Source organism: Aphelocoma coerulescens, chromosome 4 (genome assembly GCF_041296385.1).
Source record: "Aphelocoma coerulescens isolate FSJ_1873_10779 chromosome 4, UR_Acoe_1.0, whole genome shotgun sequence".
NCBI lineage: Eukaryota > Metazoa > Chordata > Aves > Passeriformes > Corvidae > Aphelocoma > Aphelocoma coerulescens.
In genome coordinates this window covers 43469059-43496319 of record NC_091017.1, presented here as the reverse complement: position 1 = coordinate 43496319, position 27261 = coordinate 43469059, and the positions used below count along the sequence as shown (strand labels likewise).

At 36.8% G+C, this 27261-nt stretch overlaps 1 protein-coding gene across 1 annotated transcript in view; it reads left to right on the top strand.

Annotated features, from left to right (window-relative positions):
- Positions 1–27261, top strand: part of VEGFC (vascular endothelial growth factor C) — a 71546-nt gene that overhangs the window by 26774 nt on the left and 17511 nt on the right. Inside the window, 1 exon segment of the mRNA XM_069013764.1 lies at positions 27032–27245. Within this exon segment, the coding sequence (XP_068869865.1) occupies positions 27032–27245 (214 nt within the window).

Sequence of the window (27261 nt, the reverse complement as noted above, 5' to 3'; positions counted from 1 at the left end):
TTTGAATTAAAATCGGATTGTTTTTAAAGTGGGACCAATAGTAATTTTCTTTATTCTCCCTAAACTATGTAGTTTAAAACAGAAAAACATTTGAGCTGAGTTACATAAATAACCTCAACCAGAGCTGCAGTGCTAATGCCTTTATTATAGGGGGAAATTCTTTCTGAAAAACCAAATGTTGCAGCTTTTCATGACTTCATGATTATAAAAGATTCTTACTGTAAATTGTCACGCAATTCAAATAGACTGATTTGATTTCCATAGCCCTGCTTTAGATTAAAGCCATAATATGGTACTGAGTAGGTTTTGATGGGATTCATTCATACTCATATAATTTTTAGAACTTTAAAGCCATTTTTCTGATTAGAAAATTATGGTCTAAAAAAAGTGTCTTATTTAAATTCAGTGTTTAGGTTTTTGTCTGATTCACTTTTCAGCTCTTGAGATGCAAGTGGACTGTTTCTGATATTATGGTTTAAACCACTAATGTAGTTAAATGTTAAGTTGCTTTAAAAAGTAATTTTGAATGAAAGCGTTACAGTTCCCACTGATGTCTTTCTCATAATTAGCAATCTAAAATTAGTACTCTGTTTTCAAATTACTAAAATACTTAATTTTTAAGAATTTTTACTGATCTTACAATTGGTGTTTAGCTTGGTTTTGGTTACATTTTTTGCTTACAGTGATGACATGTAAGGAAGAAAAATTGTAGCCACAAACATATGCTAAGTGTCAATACCAATTATCACTACATTATGGGCTTTTAAACAACTCAGGTCTATACAAAAGACTCATTTGAGTGCTCCTGTAAACGGCCTTGAGGAGATGACTAACTCTGGATTTGGCTGTATGAATTATTGCAAATGGCAGCAAGGCTGAAGGAGTTTGGTTAATACTCCTTGTGTTATTTCCTCTTCTTCTATCTTCCACTTCAGATCTCTTTCTGTATAATCTGCAGGATGGAGAATATTGGAGGATGGTAAGTCAGGAAGGCAGCAGCCATGTTTACTATGCTTACTCAAATCTAGTTCTGTAGATTTAGGCGTCCCTTGTATGCGTGGTTATTGTCCACCAAAAATTGGTGGATATTTCATTATTGATTTCAGGGGGGGTTGGACCAAGATTCTGCATTAGCATAGTAATCTCTTTCCTTGAAAATTGGTTTCTTTTTACTTAGAAACTTTACTTGTATAAGTATGGTTTGTGAGCTTCTGCATTGTTTAGAGTGAGATACCAACTTTATGGGTTTTTGGTTTTCAGAGGAGGAGATACGCTTTCTGGTTTTTTGTGCTTTAAACTACCTTAGTTGCTGTGAAAAAAAAATATAATTTTATATTACATCAATGAAATACAAAGTAAGTTATAATATAAACTAATGAAATCCACATTTTTTGTTGCTTCAGTATAAGTATAGCTCATTATCATAAAACATTTTATTAAAGAAAATGGAAAAATAATTTTTAAAATAATGCCATAAATTCTTTCTATCTGTTTAGTAAGTTATCGTAATTCTAAATTCAAAATTCAAATCTTCAACTTAAGATTGATCCTCAGGGTTATGTATATGAGACTTAGAAAAGTTGATGTTGGGGTGCATATATTATTACAAGACTAAATTTTTTTCTCCTTCTGAACAAACTTAAAAAACCCAAAAGTCTTAAGATCTTTACAGTGAGTCAATAAATTGACCATGTCAAGTAAATCAAGTGTCTCTTACACAAAGGACTAGCTTCTGGTGAATGTCTGCATGATACAACCTAGAAAGGAGGGTCATTTTGTACCTAAACTATAGGTCCATTTTTATATAGATCCAGTGCAGGGATGGGTGGTTTATATCTGAATTCGTGAATGGGAAAGGTAGTGAGAAATGTCAGTGTGTTCTGCTCATTGAAAGATTACATTTCACTGTTGTGGCTCCCCTTGTGTTTTGTCTTCTTAAACCTAATTAGATTTTTGCCTTTTTTATGTTTGCTTTTATATATGTTTATATATGTGGCCTTATAAGATTGAAGTGTATTTTGTCTGAAAGTCATCATAAGTTTTGCACAACTACTAAGAAAACAAAAGAAAAAAGAAAGACCTCCTAAAATTCAAATTGTTTGGAACTGATCCATTAGTCAGAAAAAGATATGATTTCCCTTTTACTCCCTTCCTCTCCCCCATCCTCTTAAAGTACTGGGTGGCAGTATGCTAGAGAGAGCCCTGATTTTGGAACAGGTGTCCAAACAACATTTGTTAGGCTGTTTTGTAACTGCAACACAAGGTAATAGTTTAGAAGTATTTTATGTATTTCTACAAGCCGATTTTTTTTGGCTGGTTAACACCTTTAAGGAAAAATCAGTCTATTGGATTATTTCTTGGGCATTTTTAACCAACTATGCTTTTCCTCTAATATATATAATTACAAAAAAAGGACATTTTTCTTGGAATCAGATTCACACGTAGAGTTTCACATGTTGTGAAGGAGTTACTTGATCCACTCAATCTAGCAGAAACTTCACAGTAAAACAAATTTTGAATCAACATATCCTAATTTTGTTGATTATACTTGGAATATTTATAACAATTTCTAATAAGATATGCTCATCTGGTTCCTTTAGAGAAGTTTGTCTGGATTGCTTTCTCTGACTTCAGCTGTGGCAGTACTGTTTTATGACAAAACTGGCAGAAAGCAAGATGGTGGATAGATTCAAAGCAAACAAAAAAGCCTCAATAAATGTTTGTGTGGCTCAGCAAAGGGAGACCATTAACAGACAAAAGGGGAAGTTGGTTAATATAGTTTCCCACATAGATCTCTAGAAAAGAAGTTGATTCAACAGAATTTTTTTTCTTAATATCCAGTGTAAATAGCATGTCCTGTAAATATAAATCTGTTATTCTTTGTCCAAGATAATGTGGATATGGAACATTACTTATTTCCTCCTTCCATGTATTTAGCTCTTAACTTCCCTTAAGCTCCTCTTTTTTAGACTAAACACTGGTCTCTTCAGTGTATTCTTTTTAGTTTTTAACTCAAGTTCAACTTGTGACTCATAGATGGCTTTACTGGAGCTACAAAGTTAGAACTTCTTCAATTATGTTTGTCCAGTTGAGTATTCTTGCTTGAAGGACAGAATTTAAAAGATTCTGAAGAGTAGACGTGTCATAACAAAATCTCATAATCTTTCTTTTTTTCCTGTGAGTATTTCTCATATTGACAAAGTTTCTTTTGAAACCTGATCCTGTCATCCAAACTTTTTACAGCCTAAAAAGTCTAAACAGCTTTTTACAGCCTAAAAGTCTTTTACAGACTAAGCAGTCAGAAGCGTATTTTGGTAAGCATGTCCCTCTTCAGCCTCCCAAATCCAGAAAGAGTATGTTCAACTGCACAGCAACAAGTGTGTTCACTTTGACAGTGAAACATTGACAAACAACGTAGGGTACAGTTTTCCGGCAGTTTTGCTTCCCCCTTTGTAGTAACTTCCTCTAGACCATATTTCCTACATCTTAGAATATCAAGGAAAAAGCCTTACTAAAGTCAAAATAAATTACAGAGTGGACAAGATGAGGCTTGTAATTCACACTGAGGTCACAAGCTTTCCAAGAAAACTGAGCTGGCAGAAAAAATTACGCAGATTTTTTTCTCAAGAATAATTGTAAGAGGAAGTGCAGCTCCATGACAACTGTTTGCATTTCTTGTAGTCCTTAACCAGTCCAACACATTGGAAAAAGGACCAAGTTTGCTAATCAGTATCTTTTAGTGGGTCCCTTTGACCACAGAACCTGACAAAATCATTCATGGGGCAGGAACATGGGGGCAGGGGTTGGGGAAGCTGTTACACAAATATCGTGTGCAGCTGTATCAGGTTTTGATTTCTGACTTTGTTTAGGCTGCAGAAATAGTGAGTTTAAAAGTACGTATGGTCTGTCTTGCAGCAGAGACTATCTGGATCTGACTTGTGGCTGCATTCCACGCAGAGATGGTGCAAGGTTGGGAGAAGGGTGTTGGGAGCAGTGAGGCTGGGTCTCAGGCAAGCAGAGAGACAGCATGGCTCTACCCCATGTGACAATACTACAATGCTGCTTATTGCCATGTAGAAGGCTTATCCTAACTCATCTAATCCATATTGCTCCTTCCTTATCAGAAAACCATTTCTCTGCCATAACAGGAAAAGATAATTATACTAATTTGACATGACTGGTGTGTTACACACAGCTGTAACAGATGTTTACAATCTCTTGGGGGGTAAAGGATAAGGATGATTCTTCATTTTCCTCCCTAAGAACTTGCAAATAGCTTGTTTGTTTATTGTTTACTCTAGTGTTTGTGCAATTGGAATTGAGCCTGGGGTAGGAACTCTGGTTTTCTTTTCTAGTCTCACAAAACCACCCGTTGTCCAGACTTGTCCTCAAAGATGGCAAGTAATAGCTCTGTCAATCCTTCTGTCAAAAACTATTTTCTCCTTCACAGGAGGATTAAGTCCTCCTATGTAGTTTGAGTAGACTTTAGAAGTGCTTGCTCTCTAGTGGTTTGCTCTATGCTCTGTACTGAAAATTGTGATAAGCACTTAACAGAAGCTTGCTGGACAATCTGTTCTGCTTCATTCTTTCATCATCAGATCATCAGATGGAAAAGTTAAAGCACGTTTGTTTCTCCGTACTGATGTCCCATACATTGGGTGGTCGGATCATGAGAGGCCAGGTCCTACTCATCTTTCTGTGGTTAATGTTCTTTCCACTGCCTTTATTATTTTTATTCTTGTCACTATCCATTAGCAGTACATTGTCTGTTTAAAAACAACACATACTGTACAGAGATAATGATGCACAAATTGGCATCTATAGCAGATAGAGCTTTGACAAAACCCCCAACAGTACTTGCTGATACTCTGATTTACTGGTACTGTGTCTCATGTAAGAGTGTTCTGTGTGGAAGTCAATCACTTGGTTAAAAAAAAAAGAAACAAACAAAACCCCCATAAAACAACAACAACAAAAGACCAAAATCCACCCCCATCTGTAAAAGATAAACTAGAGAAATTTGTGTCTGGTACATTACTTGAACTGATTAGGAGATAGAGGGCTGGATTTAGAGCTGTACCATTTTACATAAGCTAACAATCTGGTCTAGGAAAGGAAAAACAGCTTTATATTTATAAGGACATAAGGTAGATTTATTGGAGTTTGTGTTTTTGGTGATTGATGTAGTACATAGACATAATACATGCCAGCTGGTACTCCTCCGTAAGTCACAAACAATAATATTTGCTTTTATTTCAGTGTGAACTATCTGACTTGCTTGAATTCCTTTTTAATTCAAAATACTTTGTATTTGCAGTTACAAATTAGAAATATATCTGCACAAACAAATTAGAAACATTGCACAATATTAATATAGTGGAACCTGAGAGCATTATCCAAAATGTGCATTGTCAGGGTTTATTATCCTTCATGAGCTAGATCAAAAGCATTTTTCCATTTCTGCCCATGCTTCAGAATACGTATTTCTGTCTTTCTCCATTAAAACTGATGTGGTTTTGGCTGCACATCATTTGGTACTCTAGCTGTATATGGAAGCATCATGTTTTCTTAATGGATTGCAAACAGATTTGAATATTCTATAGCTTTTTATCTCCACTTTGAAACTTCTTCCTTGCTTTGTTAGCAACTGTAAAATAACAGATTTACATATTTGGCATGAAAAAAATCAGAATTTTGATGTACTGTAGGATAAATCTAGTGAACTACATGCTACAAGTAGTCTTAAACTCATGATTTATCTGGTCTCTTTAGCCTTTGAGGAGACTGCATCTCCGTACTCTTTCTTTTCAGTTTTCTGTAAATAATTGACCAGTTGATAAATGCCATGTGTGATGTAACAGGATCTAAATATAAAATGTTGTGTTTGCATAGTGTAAAGGGTTGTGAACTATGTAAAATGGAAGACAGTAAAGTTGCAATAAAACAATTGTTCAATATGCATAGTCATGTAATGCAACAAGCACATTCCTGCAGCTTGTTAATAAATTCAATAAATGGGAATTATCAACGGTTGGTATTTGCCTTTGTTGTTATCCAAATGAACAAATGGTCCATGGTGACCTTTGATAGTTTATTTTAATTATATTTTAGTGGCTGTTTAGGGCTCTCAGACAGGTTTAGTCAATTAAAAATATATTCTCCCTGGCATTCTTACAGATAATGAGTGTCCTATAGTGTTTCTCAACCTTCAAGTTACATAACTTTAGCCTTTTTAAACTAAACCATGCTACTGCTTGTAAAAGAAGACACTGCTACTTGGTTCATGTGTATGAAAAGTGGCATCAGTTTCCTTAAACAGCTCGCTCTTGTCCACTGACGTTTAATGTTTAGGCCCTCTCCTGCTAACTTGTGTGTGCTTCATATGGTGGAAGTTTTACTGAACCTTAAACTCCAGATGAGGAATGGTTACAGATAGATGAGGAACAGTTACAGATAGTAAAAAGAAGCCAATACTTACTTTTTGTTTGCCTCTGAATTCTTCTATTTTAGAATATATGAAAAAAGATCATACTTTTGTGTTTGTTTGTATCTTTATGATGTTCTGAATTTTAAATAGAAATTAACTAAAGCATTTTTGCTTCTGGAAACACACAAAACTACCATTTGCTTTTAAATATGACATTCCATCATTTCAGATGTATTTTATTCTGTCGTTTGCATCTGTTCACTCTTTAAAAAGATTATTAGAAGTCAAAATACAGAGGTGCTACCACTTAGAAATGTGAGCTGAAGATTTGTTATTCCAGGACCTGTGCTTTTCAGAAATATGTTTCCCTAATTTGACCCTCAGTAACCCTTGAAAGACTCAAGCACAAGTTACAAACTAATTACATGAATTGCTTTACTGGAACTTGTTAGGGATTTTCTGTTTATACATTAATGTAATATAAATATATCTCAGGCAACAAAAGCCCTTGGGGCAAATTTATGTCCCGAGTAACCCTGTTCTAGTGACCTCAACAGAATTACTCAAAGTCAAGACAGAATTTAAATTGGAAGACCAGATCTTCAGCTGCTGTTAATAGTCTCAACTCCAGTATGGTCAGTGTAGGTCTGTTCACAACAGCCAGAAAGACAGAAAGCCTCTTTCAAGTATGTTTTTTGATTTGCAGGCACTTCTAGCAAAGGGGTTGGGCTGCCTTTTCAGGTTTAAAAATGAGCAGAACTTATCTATAGAAACAATTTTGATTTTAGTCTAGCAATTTTATAATGTATACAACCTTCTTTTGTCTTCATTTTAAAAAAAGGCTTCATGGACTAGTGAGGAACACAGCATCTTTTGGTCCTACATCTTTGGGTTTTCTGTGCCATTTTCTGTGCTATGATCTAGCTTCTAAAGAAATTTCTCTAACCAAGCAATATATAGGATGTTATACTTAACAGTTATATGGTGTTGCCTAAGAGTCTATAAAAATATAGGAATAGTCACCTAGGAATAGACAGTCTTTGTTTGTGTCTTATAACAGCTTTTTTCAAAAATAAATTTAAAATTAAGGCTAATCTGTGTTCCATCCCTGTAGACATGTATATCACTTTATTTTACCTTGGGGATTATCTCCTTGGTTTAATTCAAAAAAGATGTGCTCAGAATTAAGTCTTGATGAGAGAAGCTTTTCAATTGGAAATTTGGATTGTGAGTATTTTGTTTAGGAGGAGCTGCTAGTGATCTGCAGTCTTTTACAATATTATAATAATAACAACCAATCAGTGAGAGTTGTTTCATAGAGTTTTCATTCAGTAGTCAACATTAACACTTTTTTTCCCAGTACACTGAAATGTGTGTCTATTCCTCCTCTCAGAGGTTTTTTTTGAACTAACTATAGGGGTCAATAACATCTTTTTTTTTTTAAGTGACCTCCATTTGCTAAACAAGTATTAAGTTGCCATCAGTAACTTAATAAGTAAGTAAGCAGTCAGCTGACATGCTGGAAGAGAAACTGCACACACTCTTATAAATGGTAGCCTGTAATGAGCCTGTATTATTGTTCTCTAAAGCTCTTCTGCAGGCTTAGCCAAGGAAGTGGAATTGTAGTTCAAGATGCGAGGCCGGTGATCCTCACTGTTGATTAATGTTTCAATGTCTTGCTGGTCAATATCCTCAGCAGAAATGAAGCCCTGCTGATTTTTTCTGGCTTAGGAAATGTTTTCTGTCAAGGCCTCTTGTCCATCAAGAGAGTCAACTGCACCTCCCAGCTAGGGAGCCTGTGTTCTGATCCAGAGTGTGTCCTGTGCCAAGTGATATCAAGTCCGGCAATCTCAGTACTGCAATCTGTAGATATTCCTAGGTTAACTTTTAAAGGAAGTGGCTGGAATACCAGTGCAGGATAGCTATACTTATGTGGTCTGTTTGGTCAGTTCCAGATAATATTTTCAGTATTCAGCTCTGGTCTTTAAATCTCATCACTGTGTTAGATGAGATTTTTATCCTTGTTTGGCTGGGATAAAACCTTTCCTTCTATTGCCTACATATGTGATACTAATTGAACATGTTATTGCATAGACTTCTACAGGTTTTTCATAATTTTAATTTAAAATTTTAATTTTAAGTGGTCCAGCTTCTCCCAAAGTAGCAGTGCTAATTTGAAAGTGTGATAGCTGACAGACAAACTTTGTAAGATTGTCTGTACACGCTTTTTAATTAATGTTTTGTTACTGGAGTCGAGAGGGATGGAAACAGATTTTAAAGAGAAGGAAAAAAAAATATTGGAAGAAAAGAATCAATATTTAGATGACAGACAGAAAAGTAGTATCAGCAGATGGTCAAATCTGAGGAAGAACAACTCCAAAGCAAAACATAAATCTTCTGGTTTATAGACTGTCAGGGAAGAATTGCCTGCAGAGAGATGCAAACAACCTAGGAATCAATCAGGAGGAGACAGACCTCTGCATCCAGACCCATCAATAAGGCATTGTTGGAACAACTATGATGGATGGATGTAGGAAGACTGGCAGGGAAGAAAGGGGTGGGAGTTTTCCTTTACAAGAAGAAGCAGTTTGAGTGGGCAGGTTTCTTGTTGATAAGGATCAGAGGAGGGGCTGGCGTGGGTGACATAACGGTGAGTGTATTTTAGGGATCACTTGCTTAGTCTAAGAATAGGACAACATCATATTTAAGCAACTCTTGAGACCCTTGTTCTTGGGATAGACTTTATCCTCCCTCCTGCCTGCTGGAAGTGGAATGCATAAAAGCAGCCCAGGATGTTTCTGGAGACTGTCAAAAGGACACTAATGAGGGTGCTATATATCTGAGTGAGAGAGTCCTCACTAAGAGCTGGCCAAGAAGGCAGTAATCAAAGACAGCCTTGGCTGGTAGCAACCATGAATTACTGAAGCTCATGTGAGGAATTCAAGTAGCAGAGTATCATCCTGCCCTTGAAAAGAGCCAACTTCGTGTTTAATTAGAGAACCAATAAATGCGATTTTTTTGAAGTCAGACGGTGAATGCCAAGGGTAAATCATGCTTGACTAATCTGATCACAGTCTCTGATGAAATTACTAGGTTTGTGGATGAGAGCCCTCTCCTGGGATTTGTCCTGCTTTGCTACAGTCACAGATTCACCTGTTATTCTGAGTTGGAAGGGACCCACAAGGATTGTTGAGTCCAACTTTTAAGTGAATGACCTGTACAGGGATCAAATCCACAACTTTGGTGTTACTGTTCTCTAACCATCTTTTTTATATCTTTGAGAGTTACAGGAGAAGAGGGTACATGGTGGTGAGACAGAAAACACCTTCATGGCTTTTGGATAGCAACAAACTGCACGTGTGGAGGCAGTGAAGCTGATAGACTTCCTTGCAGGTTTGCTGTTCAGAGGTACACTGGAGAAATGGACTGACTGGAATCTGATGAGTTTCAATAGAGACTTTAACCTGGGATGGAAGAGCTCCTTGTAATGATAGAGGCTGAGGCTCAGTGGCTGGGGAGCAGCTGTGTGGAAAAGGACTTAGGGGTCCTGGCAGATGGTTAAGATGAACATGAGCCAGTATTATGCCCTGCCAGCCATGCAGACTGACAGCATCCTGGGCTCTCTCAAGAGGAGCATGGTAAATTGAGGAGGCTGGTAAATTGAGCAATATGGTTGTTCTCTGCCTAGCTGTTAAACCACATGTGGAGTACTGTGCTTGGTTTTCAGGAAAAAGGAAAAAAAATATACAAGAAAGATGTTAAACTTGACTGAGTCGAGCTGTGGGCCACCAAGATGGATTGAAACATCTGCCCTATGAGAAGAGTCTGAGAGGACTGGACCAAATAGTGGTCTTCCACTTAGAGGTTACTTCAAATATAGAACCAGGCTTTTCACTGAGGTGCACAGGCTTAGAACAAGACACAATGATAATGTGCTGAAACGGGAGAGGCCTCCAAAGGATATAAGGGGGAAAATATGTTTTCTTTGGGGATAACTAAGCATTAGAACTAGTTTTGTAGAGAGACTGTGAACATTTTTTCTTTGGAAATTTGATTGGGATGTTGGACTAGATAGCTATTGGGGACCTTTCCAATCTGTTATTCTAGGAGGATTAGAAAGTAACAAGTTCTAGTTGTCCATAAGCAAGCAAACAAAACAAGAAGAAGAGAAAAAAACCCCAAAACCAAAACCCATGCACACTCCCCTCTCCTAACCAGGCTCATAAATCTGCATTTGGGAGATTCTTTTCATGAAAATTATATTTCAAAGTTCTTTAACTCTTCCCTTACTTGTCAAAAATATTACCATGTGACCAACTAATATATCTGAAATCATGAAAATGGGACTCACTAGTATATCTGTGATAAATCTGAAGTCATGAAAGAGCACATATATAACTATATATTAATTTATGCCATTTACACCATTGCTGGATTTGACTATACTCCATTTTCTATTTAGATTTTCTTTGAAAAAAATCATAAACAAGCTATTTTTTAGAATAATGTGCCATATTTTCTGATTGACAATGCATTTTCTGACATCTATTTTTATCTAGAACAGCTCATGCTTTCTGAAAACCAGATAAAGTATAAAACCTGAGGCAATCACTTTAAATATAATAGCAAATCAATATCTTGTTGATATACTATACCTTCTGATTCAGGATATGTTGCCAAGTGTAACTTCTACCTTTTATTAGCAGATGTAAGGCCTTTTGTCAGGAATATTGGTGTAGTCAAAGACCACTTTCTGTTTGTTTTTCCCATAAATTCTGTGGCTTTAAATTTGGAGCTACTACTAAATAGGTATTTTTTTGCCCGCTAGTGATATCTGCCTGACATGGCCATCTCAGTCAACTGATATGTGGTTTTAGTGTGTGTGGTCTTTTGTATTGACACTGGGTAAAGCTGTAGGAACTGAAGACACTGAGTATTGCTCTCTTTTCCATCTATTTCCTGCAGTTACTATGTGATTTTGTACTAATGTGATTACTATGTGATTTTTTACTATGGGAGAGCATCATGAAATATTGTTGTTCACAAGGAATGTCTGCGTGCTCTTCAAAACTGCCTTCAAGTGTGTTTAGCCCTAAGAAGGGTTACTTAGCCTTACCCCAAGAAGGGTACTGAGTTTGGCAGCACTGGTGTATCTGCGGGCAGAGTCAGTATGCACAAGAAGCTTTGTTGTATCTCCCAAGAGCTGGGAGACTTCAATGCACATGTCATTTGGTCTTAAAGACAGTGGTGAGGAGTTTTAGGCAAGTCATGTAAGGTATGCTCTGAGGAAATGTTGGCATTGAGCTCAGGAAGCCAACCACATGTGGTTGCAGAGAACAGGGATCCATCCTTAAATGCCAAGTATTTATTGAAAGTCTGAAAAAGGCTGAGAATGGAAAGTATGTATCTGGGCACTTCAGAGAATTATTTTCTGTTCTGAGAGCAGGCTGCAAAGTACCATGGCTTAGTGCAGGCTTTACTGAAAGAAAGTCAAAATAAGACACACAAGAATTTCCATTCACAGAAAAAAACATGGTTTTGAGTTCAGTTTAAAAACATCTGCTTTTTGGCAGGGCTAGTTGCCTTCCAAAATTTGGATTGTCCAGTTCTAATTCATACTCTTCATGTGTGTGCCTCATGTTGCTTACAGAGAGGATAGTGAGATAATAAGCCTTTCATTTAAATTACAGTAGTCTAGGGTTTGAACTTCATCAGACTGCTGGTTCTATTATCCAAGCTCCCTTATTTGATGGGACAGAGTACCATGACACTGAAGGAGACTAAGAGCTCCTTATGCAAAGCCCACACAAGCATGTACTGATCTGTACCTCATCTGGCAATCAGCTGTGCTCCTTACTGAGACTGTATATGCCAGGGCAAAAAGAGTATGATGGTCAGGCTGGTGCTTGAGCCCCAAAAGTTAACTACTGTTTCTGCATATTGTCTAAGAACTACAGTCTAGCAGCTGTTGACTGTAGCCTTGTAGCAGTGTCCTAAACTTACCGAGTTTGCATCCCTTTTTTATCAGTGGGAGTTAAGTGCTCTTTTGCATTTAAAGTAAATAGCTGATAAAATCTTCTGACTAGCATGTGCCTTTCAAGCATGAAAAATACCAGTTTGTATGTCATTTGGCAGTGACTCTTTCAAACTCTACTGGAACAAAAGGTAACCTTGAAAGTGGACCCCATTAAATAGTATTCTTATCACTCGCATAGTGATGTCACAGAAACTGCAAACCTTGAGCAGCAATTATATATTTGCTGCTGCTTGCAACTCACTAGAGACCTTTTAACTAAATGAATATGCTTTACCCAGTGTGTCACTTCAGTTTATGCTTCTGATCCTCATGTAAGCAATTATTCATCTTTTATCTGCTGCTCAAGAAATTTTGTTAAAATTGCAGTAAAATGCTATTAAAAACATATTAGAGTATTGGCCTCTCATAAGTCAAAATCAGTCAGTGAACTCACAGTTTCTCAGTCTGTGGCTCACAGTTGACATGTTGCTCACAAGTCAGAAATTAATATTTAGAATTGAGGCTAACAAAACCATTTGAAGTTACCCAAAGACCCACCACATGAGCTAAAGACCACAGGCCTGGGTAGAAACAAAGTCTGTAAGGTTTAAAAATCTAAATGTTTAACATAATCAAAATGTTGAGTGCTCACCAGCGCATCTTTCTAATCAATAGAAAAAAAAAAGTTAAACTTTTCTTGACAATGCCTTAAGGAGGCATGTATTCCTCTAACATAAGATTTTATTTTTCTACATCTCTATCAAAAGTATTGTGCTACAAAAATGGAGAAGGTATCACTGAGAACAAAAGTATAGATAGCGTGACCTGAGGTAGGATGACGAGTGTGAGGGAGTTCAGGGGGTGTGGGATACTCAAGTAATGGTTTCCTGTGCTTGGCTTTCTACCTGGACAGCTTTGTTTGGGTTATTTCTGGTATTTTGCTTGAAATGTTTGAAATAGCAGAGGCTACATTTGTGATGTATAAAGTCTTCCAGCATTAATGCTTTTCTGTTTAATCCAGCAGAGAGTTTAGAATACAGGGGTCAGAGAGCTTGAGGCAGCTACATTTTCACAAAGACCTTGCATGGGGAGTGAGCGTGGAGAAAAACCCATTTCTTAAAAAACTATCTGGTAAATATAGAAATGCAACAGGGATTTAATATGTGCCAATAAAATTGATTAGACTAAACTGTAGCACCCTGAAGGTGCTTGGCTTCCTTGTGATACAACTTGCATGGGGGGCTACTGTGTTGTAAATTACATGTGCTGTCCTGTAGTTTCACTGCTCTGTTTTCACTTTCCAGGGAGTCCATGTGCCAGGCTTTACTTTGGGAGGTGTTAGGAGTTAATCAAGATTTTGACAAGAATTGCACCAAATGTGTCTCATGTTCGTGGCATTTCTTAAAGAAGGAAAGACTCCATCCAGGTGGGCTTTGTGGGCTGTAGTAGAGAGCAAACTCAAGCTCTCAGGCCCCTTGGTTATAGGCCCACCGAATGTCAATGCTGCCCAGAGCAGGATGAGAACACACACTTGACAGAGCATTGTGTCAGTACCCTCAGTTCCCATTTAATGTCTCTGAGGCATAATGGCTGGTTTTGTTGCTTTGGAGGGTCCATTAGTTCAGAGGAATTTTGTTTTTTTGGGGTTTTTGAGTATATTTTGGATTTTAAATAGTCAAAGTATGTGTTTTAGCCCCTTGGAAAGGTGTTTGCATAGTGTGATACTGCAGGTGCCTGTTGCATGCCCTGGGAGGTGACAAAGGGGGTTTTTTGTTGCTAGAGCAGCTGCAATGTGCTGGGGACAAGCTCATGGAGTTCTGTGTTAGAATCAGGCGCTTGAGTGAACTGTCTTGTCAGCTGTGTCTGGGTTTCCTCATGTGTTCAGTTTGGATGAGGAAGAGACCAACAGGCCTGAACTGACAACATAGAAACACCCTTGTCTTTGAGTTGTACGGCTGGTCTGATAAAAAATGATGGCATGCACTTTGTCTAGATTGTAGTGTTTGCATAATGATGAAAAAATGTTTCATGAACGTATGTTGTGGGGTGAACTAGGAAGACTGCAGGCAACCTGATGTAAACACGTAAAAAAATGGAATTGAGAATTAATCATACAAACATGCTGTGCCAAGCAAAAATGTTTAGAGAAGTCAACAAAAGCTATTATGGGCATTGGTAACATCATGTAAAAATCACCAGATTGCTTTAATAAGGACTTGAAATGTAACCAAGAATTTAAGAGAAATACTTTGGAGTAGGAAACTTACTGTCTTTGTGTTTTAACAGAATGGCTGATGGAGTAGTTAGGTCAGTAGGTTTAGAAAGCAAATTAGCATGTCTGAAATGAAAAGTATAGCAGCAGTAAGACAAATATGGGCTTCCAGGTAACTATTTGTTAAAATCTCCATGGAAGAGACAGAGAAAGAAAAGGATAGAAAAAGGAAACTGCATTTTAAGGCTTTGGAACGATAAAAGTCTTAAAAAGCTCAACATGCTATTTAGGGCTAGTAAAACTACAGATACTGTAACTGTAGGGACTGGAACATATTACACACAGTGATGTATAGATGCAGTAGTTAAGCTAGGAGGCTGAATCCTGTAATCCTCACTAAACAAAAATCCCATTGAAGTCAGTAGAAGATTTGCGTGAACAAGGAATGCATAACCGGGCAATTAGAGACAAAGTTGCAGCCTGACCTTGACTGGGCCTTTGTGCCTGTGATTAGCTGTACCCAGAGCATCTGGGTACATTTGTTTAAAGGCACAGTCAATTTTAATGACATATCAAAAAAGAAATACAATTATGCCATAGTTTAAGTTCTAATGGATCCAAATGACAAATGCAAATAATTGCAAAGAAACATATTAAGGCAACACTTCTATAATGTTAGTCTTTTGAAACAGCAAATTCTGTCTTCTTTATTCTTTTCCTTCTCAGGAAAAACAGGAGTTTAATAGATACTGGTCAAGTTTTGCCACTTGTAATTGAGAGTGGCAACTATCTGAGTTTTCTTAAATGTAAGAGAGCATGGGAGATTATTGCGAGGTGTCAGAAATAGCCTCTAGTTAAACTAATAAAAATATGTAATAACATCTGCCATGCACATTTATAAAGCTAAATTAATAATTGCTCTCCAAATTGTTTTAGAACTATTCCAGTATGAAACAAAATGTCCTTAAAATTAATCCATTTATGTTTTTCCTTCTTTTGCAATCATAGTGCAAATAAATTTGAAAATAAACAAAACACTTTCTTTTGAAGCAAAATTTAATTCGGCATACCAGAAATGTCATTCTCACTGCCAGTTACTCTAATGAGACATGTGCTCCTTCTGTCTGAATCTTTGTTTGAAAAGAGCTGCTGTTAAAGCACTGAGAAAATAGCAGTTCTCGGTAAAAGAAATGTTAGAAACATGCAAGAACAAACAGAAGTTGTTTCATGGTCTGGTCCTGTAAATGGTGACCTCAGTGATTATAATGGACTCTTGCTATTACTAAGTGTGTGTCCAAAATTCCTTTGTCCAGGACTGCAATCCTGTAAAGACATATGTGTGCTTTGTGGTACCTGCAATAATCTACTGGGGAAAATAATAAAAGGAATCCTTCTACTGTGTTGTTTTTGTGTGCATATAACTCCATCACGGTTTTGTATGAAAACCATTATGAGTAATCTTTCCAGATTGTCTGTAGGAAGTGGTTTCCTACGGCTGGAAAAGCACTTCCTGAGAGGTTGCCAGCTGGAGAATTTGAAATTTCTCTCTGCATAAGTTCTCCTGTTTTGACACTTTGTCCTGCTAAAACCTAAGAAAACTTTTAGAACCTTTGATTTTGAAGAAGATGATGAAAATAACAGGATCTATTTTTTTTCAGAAAGTTGAGAGCCTTTTGTTGTTTTTTTTGTTCTTCTTTTTTTTATTAGAATCTGTCATCTCAAGATGTGTACCTTTACTGCTGAAGAATAAAATCTCAGGATGCTCCTGGTTGGAGACTGGGTGTTGCATAGTCATAGTACTAACCCACTTTTACTCCCTTATCTCTTCTCCCATTCCTGTTTTCGTGTCACAAACCTGACTGGATTTCTTTACCTAAAGTTCTGTTCAAGACTCTGTGACCAAGTGACTACAAAATGCAATGATACAAACCCATTTTTTTAATTAAAAAATGGTTTACTTCTAAGAGCAGATAAAAAGCTTAACATGAGTAAATATTTCAATGTAACAGTAAGGTTTATGCCTATGCTTAGCTTAATTTTAAGTGTATTCCTTACATCTCTTCACAGACTTGGAATAACTAGACCCTCTTTCTCCCTTTCTCCTGCTCTCTGTATGCCTCCTTTTAATATATATAATCCATATAAGTCTGGTATTTTTTCATTAGTTTCTGGGCCTGGATAAGAATGGAGGCAGCTCAGCAAGGTGATATAGGACAATTTTCAACAACTAATGGCAATTATAACATATTTCAAGATGTAATATATCTTCTGTCAGGGGTCATATGGGTTCTTGCCATTCAATGGAAGCTGATACCTCAGGGCTGCTTCTTGCAGTAACTTCATTCTGCAGTCAAACCTCATTCAAAAACTCTTCTGATAGCATACTGTGTTCAGCATTGGATTACTCTATGTCCTGTCAGCGTAAATTAGGATCTATTTTAATACTGCTGATGTTCCCTGATCCTTTCTAAGTAACATTGCTATACAATACGCTATTCAGAATAATTTAAGCCAAAAATAATGGGCAACATACATTTCTCCTGATTTAGTTGCATAAAAGGGAGTTGTGACCAAGTCTCAATTTGGTTCTTGGATTTGCCATTCTTAAGGTTTCATTTGCCTTTCCCTATCTCTCATGGCTTGCTGGCAAATCTGTTAATACCTGTCAGGTTTTACATGGTACAATAAGCTTTCTCCTTTAGTGATACACAAGCATTATTTCTTGTTTTGTGATCAAAGACCCTCATTTTTTTATCAGTTTTTGCTCCTCATAGTTCAGAACAAATGTGACAGCTCCACAGAACTACTGATCTTTTATACTGCAGTTTGCAATGAAGTTAGCCAATCATGGAAAGCAAAAATGAAAAAAAAAGTATTACAGGCTGAATATCTAAACAAATGGATTTTTCTCTGTATAACTTATCTGTAACAGGTGTCAAACTGTGGTCCAGAGGATGTTCCACACAGAATTCTGAGTGGAACAAATTTCCACCATAAATTATCAGAACAGGCACAAGCAGGTTGTGGGTAGCAGGTCCTCTTAATTGTATATCTACTGAGGATAAAAATTCAAATGACCTCTTTCTTTTGCCTGGATTAGCAAAGATCCTTTACATAAAATATTTAAGTAGTAGCTTGATAACAAAAATAAAAGCTTCTTCTGGTACTTTTTTCATTAATGAAATATCACAATTTAATACCTTAGTTCCCAAAATCTGTCTGGTCTGTTAGTCTGGTGTGTTACTTTGGCTTATTAAATAGACTTGTGTCAAATGAACTGAAAAAATATGATGCCAAATAACATAAACCAATAATAATGTAATTTTAATGGCATATACTTAGAAACTCTAAAATTTAATAAAATGCACAGGTTTCTGAGGACCTTTAAGTGTTTCCTCTTTCATATATAAAAAACTTGTTTGTAATAATTTAAAACTAAGAGTTTACAACTAAAATTGCTGTGTTATAACTTGTTCATTACTCTATAGTTTTTGTTGAATTTTAAGTAGTGTGTTGTGTTTATGGCTGGAATATTTTTTGAAATAGTGACAAAGTAGGTGGTCTAGTAATTAATATTTATGTACAGATCTGTAAACTGTGCAAGATTTGTTTAAAAAAACAGAAATCATGTCCTTTTAGATTAAGACATTTGTTTAGGAATAAAGTTCGTCTTTGAAATTCAATGATCTAATTTCACAGCCTGTGAAATTATTTGTTTTATGAACCATTTTAAAAGTATAATTAATTCAAGAAGTTTCTGTGACCTGTTGCTAAATATTTAGACCATAGATTAACTATATTTGCTCAGTGTTTCAAATAGTGATTTTAAAAACTTGGTGAAAAGGAAAGTTACTTAGTAGTGAGAGAAATTATTCAACAATGATAAGATATAATGTGTTCATGTAATCTTTCTCTCTTATAAATGACTGCATTTTCAAAAATTCAAGAATAATCAAAAGTGTTGAATTGAGAACTAAATACTCTCATCACAGTGAGAACCTATGTGTTCAGCATAACTCAGAAATGTTCTTACAAATGTGCAATTTATTATTCCTGCTCTTACTGAAACCTCTTTTTACCAACAATTGACCTGTAAATAGAAAACATGATGTAAAAACTACCTACTGCCTTCTTGAAGCCACTCATTTGATAGGTAGCCAGAACTCCTGCTCACTGACTGATTAGGGTCTGGGATGCATTCCTGTAGCTCAGGTACTGTGCTCAAGCAGTGTCTCAGAATTGAAATCAAAATGAAGGACCTGCCCCTTACCTCTCCACTCAGTAACTGTCAACTTGATACTGAGAAAGTTTTAAATTCTCACTGCCTGTGTTACACTTGCTCAAGTGATGACAGCTCATTGCAGTGCTACTATGTTAATAATTTTCTTCAGAAAAAGACTCTATATTTGTCTGATTTTTTTTTTGACAAAGCTAAGGGTAGTTGTTAATAAAAGTAATGCCAATGAAAGCTAAGCAAAGATTGAGAATAAGCAATCTTCTTTGAAAGTCCTGATAGTTTATTCTTTTGTGCTGATTTTGATAGGATACATGTGACTGCTGAAAGGAAAATAAGAGGTTGCAGGGTATTTTGAAAAAACAGCCATATTCAGACCATATTAAATAAAAAACTTAACTGGCATTTTATCTTTTTCTGAGAGAGTAAGGCCTTATAATGAGGGGATTTCTAGTAGGACTGCAAGTTTTTCTTTTCAGAATTGTGTGATTTGCTTTTGTCAGTGTTAATTAAAAGTTGCTTAAAAGTATTCAAAATGAACGTATTGTTTTTATAATGTGACAAATTCTACAGAACTGCCACGTGACATCAACCCAGATGTCTTGTAGATGGAGTGCATGCAGTCAGCACCAGAACCTTGCTGGCTGTGGTGGCTGCATTGCAGAGGGCACTGGCATTCTCATTCTGTTAGCTGTCTCCTTTCTGCCAGGGTTCTGTGCCTGTTAATCACCTTCATATCTCAGCAATTATCACAGTGTTGTCCTTTATTTTCACTTTATAAATGTTTTTTACTTACAAGGGGTTATCCCTTTCTTCTAGTCATGCATCTGGTCATGCATGGCGATCCACACATTTGTCACCACTGGTCACTGGAGCTGCTGATGACCAACAAAATAATACACAAATCTCATCTGGTACAGATTGCACTGCCTGATGTCTTCAAGATTTAATCAGATGTAAGCCTTTCAGCAGCAATAATCCAAATCCTTATTGATTCCAAGTCTGTCTGTAATGCTAGCTGGAAGCTTCAGTACAAGGCTTTGAACATTAAACAATCCAGATGCAGATGCACTTAGCAAATGGTTATCCCACAAATTTGCAGCCTTTGACCTTTTTGTGGGCTTATCTAGTGAAAGCTCCTGAATAGTGAATTAAGTCTATTGATAATGGGTTTGATTTTTCTGTATTTTATTTTTCAATTACAATTTGCTGTACTCCTAGAAACACTCTGCATGGGTTTAGGAATACAAGTTAAACATGGCTGCTTTGGAGCAACACAGATTTTTAAAGATCAGGCTGAAGTGTGTGAGAACAAAACCTTTCCTGTTACTATAATCTTGTTGTGAAATTGCTTCCAAAAAGAGTCTAGCTAAGGTGCCACAAATCCTCTTTCTCAAAACTGCTCTCTGTTATAGTCAGGAATGGTATTAATTGCCCAAGTTTGTAGAAACCTGTGAGAACTGGCTGTCCAAAATGAGTTTTTAAAGCAATTAGGCAGCAGACTACAGAGTTGCTTTAGAAAGTAACTAATTTTTTTTTTCTCTCTGCTTCCCAGGGAATTCAAATTCAGATTTTAAAAAAAAGGTATTTTCATAACTAATTCCTGTTGAATATACTGGCATTTTTTTAGTGAAGGTTGAGAACCACTGAGGAATGCAGGTACTTGAAGAATAAGTACCAGGCAAGAGCTATGTTTCAGAACCTCCGCAGGAGCTAAATGTTTCACTGAAGGGCTTAATGCTAAGTACCTTTGCACAAATCTATGAACTTAGATATATTTTCCAGCATTGTCTAACAATATCTAAATAAAATATCACCCTAAAAATGCTGGCATGCAAAAAATTGAATTTCCCTTAACATGGGAATTTTACATTACTACCTCAGCTCAAATACTTGTACTTATAAACAGGAGGAGCAATATTAAATAGTATAAACTTAGGATGATTTTCTTGCAGTTTATGCATCTTGCTCTCAAAAAATGGCCCAAGCAAGAGAAAAAGATGTGATATATAATAAAGAAGTGAAACTTCTGTATTTTTAAGCTTATCCTTATAGTCAATGTCTTTTTCTTCCTTAGCAAATTCTCTTTTGAATTTCTTCCCAAATAATTTACTTTTCCTTGCCTATCTACTTTGTCCATTCTCTCCCCTCACTCCTGCCATTTATTTGTTTTCTTTCCCTGATGTTATCCTTAGTATTTAAAATGCCATGGTGAATAGAAGTCACTTAAAGCATAATATAGTTCAGACTGTTTCATTTATTTATTTTGTACTTTGATTCTTACTTTTTAGGTTTGTCAGATGTGCTTTGTAGGCTCTTTGGATCAGAGACTGATTCTAATCTCTCAGCCGTTCTCATGTTGTTTTGATTTGGTTCATATTAACTGCAGTGGTCTTTCTACTTATTTGAAGTGATGTGAAATAAAATTTATGTTCACTGTATGGCTTCTGTGAGGCACTGTTTTGTCACTGTATTGAATGGTAACTTTAGTTTGCAACTACAGTCGTCCAAGTTTGCTGGTGACAAATGGGTGCATGGGAGATCGAAATCAGGGCTTTTCTAGGAAGACCATAGAAGTGGGCATAAAAGTTGAATTTAATTCTTAACTATAATTACAATTTTCAATTAGAAGTTTTTTTTACTGGCATCAATTTCCAAAAAAACCTAGCACTGAAATACATGAAAATTGCAATAAATTATTATGCAAGTGTTTACAAATACTCCTCTCTTGCAATATTTCCATTTGCTTACAAATCATTTCAACATTCAGATTTAAATACTTGATTTTTAATCCATTTCAGTCAATCAATAAATACAGATTATAAGCATCTTAAAATGGAGGGGGTTATAGACAGCATTTTCCTATTAAGAATTGTCAACAAAATCCTTGAAAATGAAATGAGCTGACAACTGTAGTCAGAGCAGATACATAAAGTACCATTATAGCATGTTGCACCATCAATTATATGTCAAGCATGCTGCCAAATATTAAGTGTTCTGACCTTTGTTATTAATAATAGAGGCAAACACTGGGGACATATGAAAGATAAGTAATGTAATGCATGGAAAATCTATTATATGTTTGACTTTGTTAATGGCTATAGAGCCTATTTGGTATCCTGCCCTTTCCCTTGCAAGCCATAATTTTATGAAAAACTGGACATACCATGTAATGGAAAGCCACATGGTGAAAAAATACTTTGATAGAACAAAATGCTCTGAAGTTAAATAAGTTAATAAACAAGAGATCATGTGTCATCAAGCTTTACTCCTTTATTTATATGTATTTGTCATTTCCCCTACCCCTCATGAAAAATGTGAAATTAATGAAATGGAGAAGTGTATCTTTTTTGTATTCTCCATTCTTTCTCGTATTTTTAGGTTGTTATTTTGCTTAATACCACCTATCATCTTGTAGAGTTTGGCTAGTTGAAGGTTTAATCAGTGTCTTTCATTAGAATGTACCTTCTAGTGATTTTAGGTGTTCATGCAGGACAACACTGATAATAGGTAAAAATGACAAAAAATAGTAGAATGGTCAACCAAAGGATAGAGATAAACACTTATGAAGGGAGTGGTGGTGATTAAAAAAAAAAGAAAGTTCAAACCCCAATCTCTTAGCTGACTTGAAAGTGCAAAGAAAATAGCACAGGATAGAGAAAACTCCTTCCTGTGCAATAACTCTTGGCACTATTTCCTGCTTCCTTCTTAATGTATAAGATAAATCCCAGAATGCATTACCAGTAAAACATTAAGCAGTTGGTCCACGATTCCATCAGGAGTGCTCTGTAATTATATGAAAATCAACTGACTGTTTACATTTATTAAAAAGCTTTCTTCTATCCTAGAAGTTGCAGAATATCTCTTATTACAACCGATGTTAATGTTCTATTATTTTTTTCCTCCCTTTGAACTTAACATTTGGGAATAACTAGCTTGGTGACAGTAATTGCAGCTACAAACCATATTTCTTTCTGAACTTCACTAATCTGCACTTGCATAAGAAGAATGAAAAATGAGAGCTTCTCTGATCTCTAGGACATTTTTGTTGATACTTTCTTTGTCTCATTGTATATTCTAAATAGGCGTTTAAGTCTCAAAATTGTTTTGCAATGTAAATCCAGTGTCCTACACTACAAGCCAATGCATAATTAAGAAAGAGCAAAGAATAAAAGATTTGGACCAAGACAGTATATTTTTGTGAAATTACCAAAGTTTGCACAAAATCAAAAATGTTGCCAGACTACTATTATATTTATAGAAGCAGATTCATTCTTCTCTTAAAAATTAGGAAACTCTTTCTAATGATCCTTAATGATCTGATGCATATTCTATATGCAGGACACACTCTTGTAATCATCCAGAACTTAAGATTTCATTTGATGTTCGTGTCAACAAGATGTTTGGCTGTTCTACAAAATTAAATCACAAGTTCCTTAAACAAATGTTCCTCTAAACAATTTTTCATACATGAGAGTAATTTGCTGCAGTTAAAAAATACATAGATGTACAGGAAGAGATCATTGATCTTTCTGTCAAGGTAACACTGTAATCATGTTGAAAAATCAACATATATTTTCTATGCCTTTTTTGTTCCCTACCTCTGGACACTAGGAGTGGTGTATTTAGTACAGACATATGTATTTCCTTCTCTTTTCTTTCTAAATTGGAAGAGGGAGAGAACAAAAGTTTTCCATGGTGTAAATTTCAATGGAAGCCATCTTTACAAACAAATAACTTTATTAGAATAAGCAGAAAATAATTCAGATTGTTTTCCTTTTGTTCACATTAAATGAGTACTTCAGAGAATCATAGAATAAGCTGAGTTGGAAAGGATCCACAAGGATCATCAACTCCAACTCCTGGCTCTGCACAGGACAGCCCCAAGAGTCACACCATGTGCCTGAGAGTACTGTCCAAACACTCCTCGAACTCAGACAGGCTTAGTGCTGTGACCACTTCCCTGGGGAGCCTGTTCCAGTGCCCAACCACCCTCTGGGTGAAGAACCTATTCCTGAGATCCAACCTAAACCTCCCCTGACACAGCTTCAGGCCATTTCCTCAAATCCTGTCACTGGTCTCGTGATGAGATCAATGTCTGCCCCTCTGCTTCTCCTTGTGAGGATGTTGAAGACCACAGTCTCCTTTAGGCTGAACAAACCAAGTATCCTCACTCACTTCAGAACCTTCCCCAGCCTCATGGCTCTCCTTTGGACACTCTCTAATAGCTTGATGTATTTTTTATATTGTGGCACCCATAACTTCTCACAGCACTTGAGGTGAGGGTGCCCCACTGCAGCGTGGGACAATCCCTCCCTTGCCCAGCTGGCAATGCTGTGCTGATGCACTCCAGGACAGGGTTGTCCTGCCTGGCTGCCAGGGCACTGCTGGCTCATGTTCAACTTGCCATCGACCAGGACCCCCAGGTCCCTTTCCTCAGTGCTGCTCTGCAGCCTCTCCTTCCTTAATCTATGCTCACAACCCAGGCTGCCATGTCTCAGGTTGTGGGCACATGGCACTATGGCCCATGGAATATGAGTAAAACAATTCTGTGTTACATTTGATAAAATGCTTAATTAAAGCCATTAATTTCTTCATATTTTGAGTTTTATTCATACATATTTAATATGTATAACAAATTCCGTTTCCAGCTGAAAATACATTACTTGATTGCCTGACTAAAGAGGAATTCATCGACATACATTATTTATTACAATTTTACTCTTTCCTGCTCCATGCCCAGCTTATCAACAAAGTAATATTGAGTTTCGTTACTTATTTTCCTGATGCTCTAGGCCTGTACTTTGAATGTCTGCAACAGAATAGCCAACATTTCGTCTACTGTAGTCTGCACAGGCTTTTAAGGATTCATCAAAGGTGGCAAAGTTTTGATTGAATTCGCTTTCCACATTATCCCCATGATCTGCTAGGACTTCCTAGAATCAACTACTGGATGGCTAACCACAGGTTTTTTTTCCTGTGCCTTTTGCATAATAGACTGGCTCCCGGCCTTGTGACAGTATGCACACACTGTGCCATGCATATTCCCATCACGTGGCAGACAAGCATTTGCAACGCTGGCATTGTGCTGGTGCAGCAACTTGTTTCCCATTACTCAAGGGCCATGTGCTGCAGCACCCTCAGGAAACATTCTGGCAGGAGGGAGGCTGCTCAAAGCCTGCACTTCTCACCTCTCAGGAGCTGCAAGCAGCGAGTAGCCAAATTAGTTGTTTGTTAAGCTTGGATTTTGGTCTCCAACCCACTGATTGGGACTCTGAGTGGCATTCTGCAAGGAGAGTAGGGGTGGTGGGGAGAGAAATTCTCTGTGTTACCAGTAAATTTGAAGGCAAAGCCCCCAGAAACTGATGTTGCATGGTTCGGGTCAGGGATGGCCATTCCTACGGTGGCAAGGAAAGAGATGAAGACCTTCATGGGCACATTTCTGAGACAATAGCTTGGTTGTTGAAACCTCCCAGGTCAAAGTCATCTGCGAGGACACTGTGGTTAGCAAGGCTTCAGTGAAAACATTTTTTTAATTTCATAACACTTCATCATATAAAATGAATTTAAAATTGGTATTAGAATCATAGATCACAGAATGGCCTGAGTTGGGAGGGACCTTAAAGATCATCTAACTCCAGCTCCCCTGCCATGGACAGGTACACCTTTCACTATACCAGGGTGTTCAGAGCTACATCCAGCCTGCCCTTGAACAATTCCAGGGATGGGACATCCACAACTTCTCTGGGTGACCTATTCCAATGCCTCACCACCTTACAGTTCTGTGTATAAGTGTGTTTACAGAAATGAGTTCTGTGAATTTCCCTTATCCTGAGGTGTTTCAGCTGTATTTGACACTGGATAAGGAAGTAGATGCAACTATACATGCCATTTTGTACCCTGGTAGTTGGTTGTGAGACAAGGAACAGTTTTGACTCAGGTGAGCTAGTTCTGAACTAACTGTTTTACTCACATAATGTTCAAAATCATTGAACTGAAAGGTTTTTTTTTTTTTGTTAGTTGGGGAGTCAGATAAGAATTTGTCAATTCCTGTTTATATAGTTTTGTATTTCTGCATTTAGGCATGTTTTACACTCTTACAGCCTGGTGGTTTTTTGACTAGAGCAACAGTTTTGTAGTAAACTAGAGTCTCCAGCCAGCTGATGCATTTTGGACAGAGTGTACCTCTATATTTTGTGTCTCATACTGCCATCTAAGGGCCATGTAGGCTGAGAAGGTGGCTAAAGGTTCTTCAATACTCTTTTTTTCTCCATACTGCCTTTCCCGTTGGGAAGTCAGCAATTCATGGATGAGAAAGGTGAGCAGGGGATAACACCAGTCCTTTGATGCAATATGTTTCATCTGAGAGAAACAGAGGAATCTTCCTGATAAGTGATAAATTGGAATGTAAATTTCAGTCATTTGGAAAACTGTAATTGCAATGACTTTGTGTAAAGGCCAGCAATACAAGAAAGCAAGACTACAGGATTTGAGGCTACTCCTGAAACAGCAAGGGAGTGTGAGGTTTAGATTCTTCAGGGTACCAAAGTCCTCGTGTCCCACTGATTTAAAGATTACTGCTTTATAATAAAATTTTCTTATTAAGATTCTAGTACCCTAGAAAGGTACTAAATAACAGTAATTAGTTTCTTAGTTTGGTGGTTTTTTGGGTTTTTTTAACTGATTTTGCATTTCTGGGTGTTTTGATTTGCCGGGACTAAGGAAACATGGGAAAAACTTGGTGTTACTGTAAGAGTATGTGATATTAAATAACATGAACATCATTTAAATGTTTGGAGGTTTAAGCATTCAAAATTTTATCACAAAAACTTATCTTTCCAGGATAAAAGAGCTTTTTTTTTTTATGATCTGCAAGCTGTGTTTGTATAGACTTAATTCTATAGCTCCTTTCTCACACAGATGTTTTGAACTACAAGGGTGATAAAGAAGCGATGGAAGAAGCAAAAGGTTTAATTATTTGTCAATATACTACTGTTGGCATTGACTGACAGAAGCAGTTTTTATAATGAGGACCCCTTTGAGCACAACTTTATTTTACAATGTATGAGTTGCTTTTCAGGCTAGTTTCCAGCAACCTTATGTACTAGAGAAAGTAATTAATCTTGCATGTTACTTTGACAGGCTCATGCAAGCAAAGACCTGGAAGAGCAGTTGCGGTCTGTGTCCAGTGTGGATGAACTCATGACAGTACTTTATCCAGAATACTGGAAAATGTTCAAATGTCAGTTGAGGAGAGGAGGTTGGCAACACAACAGGGAACACTCCAGCTTTGACACAAGATCAGATGATTCCCTGAAATTTGCCGCAGCACACTATAATGCAGAGATCCTGAAAAGTAAGTACAGGACACA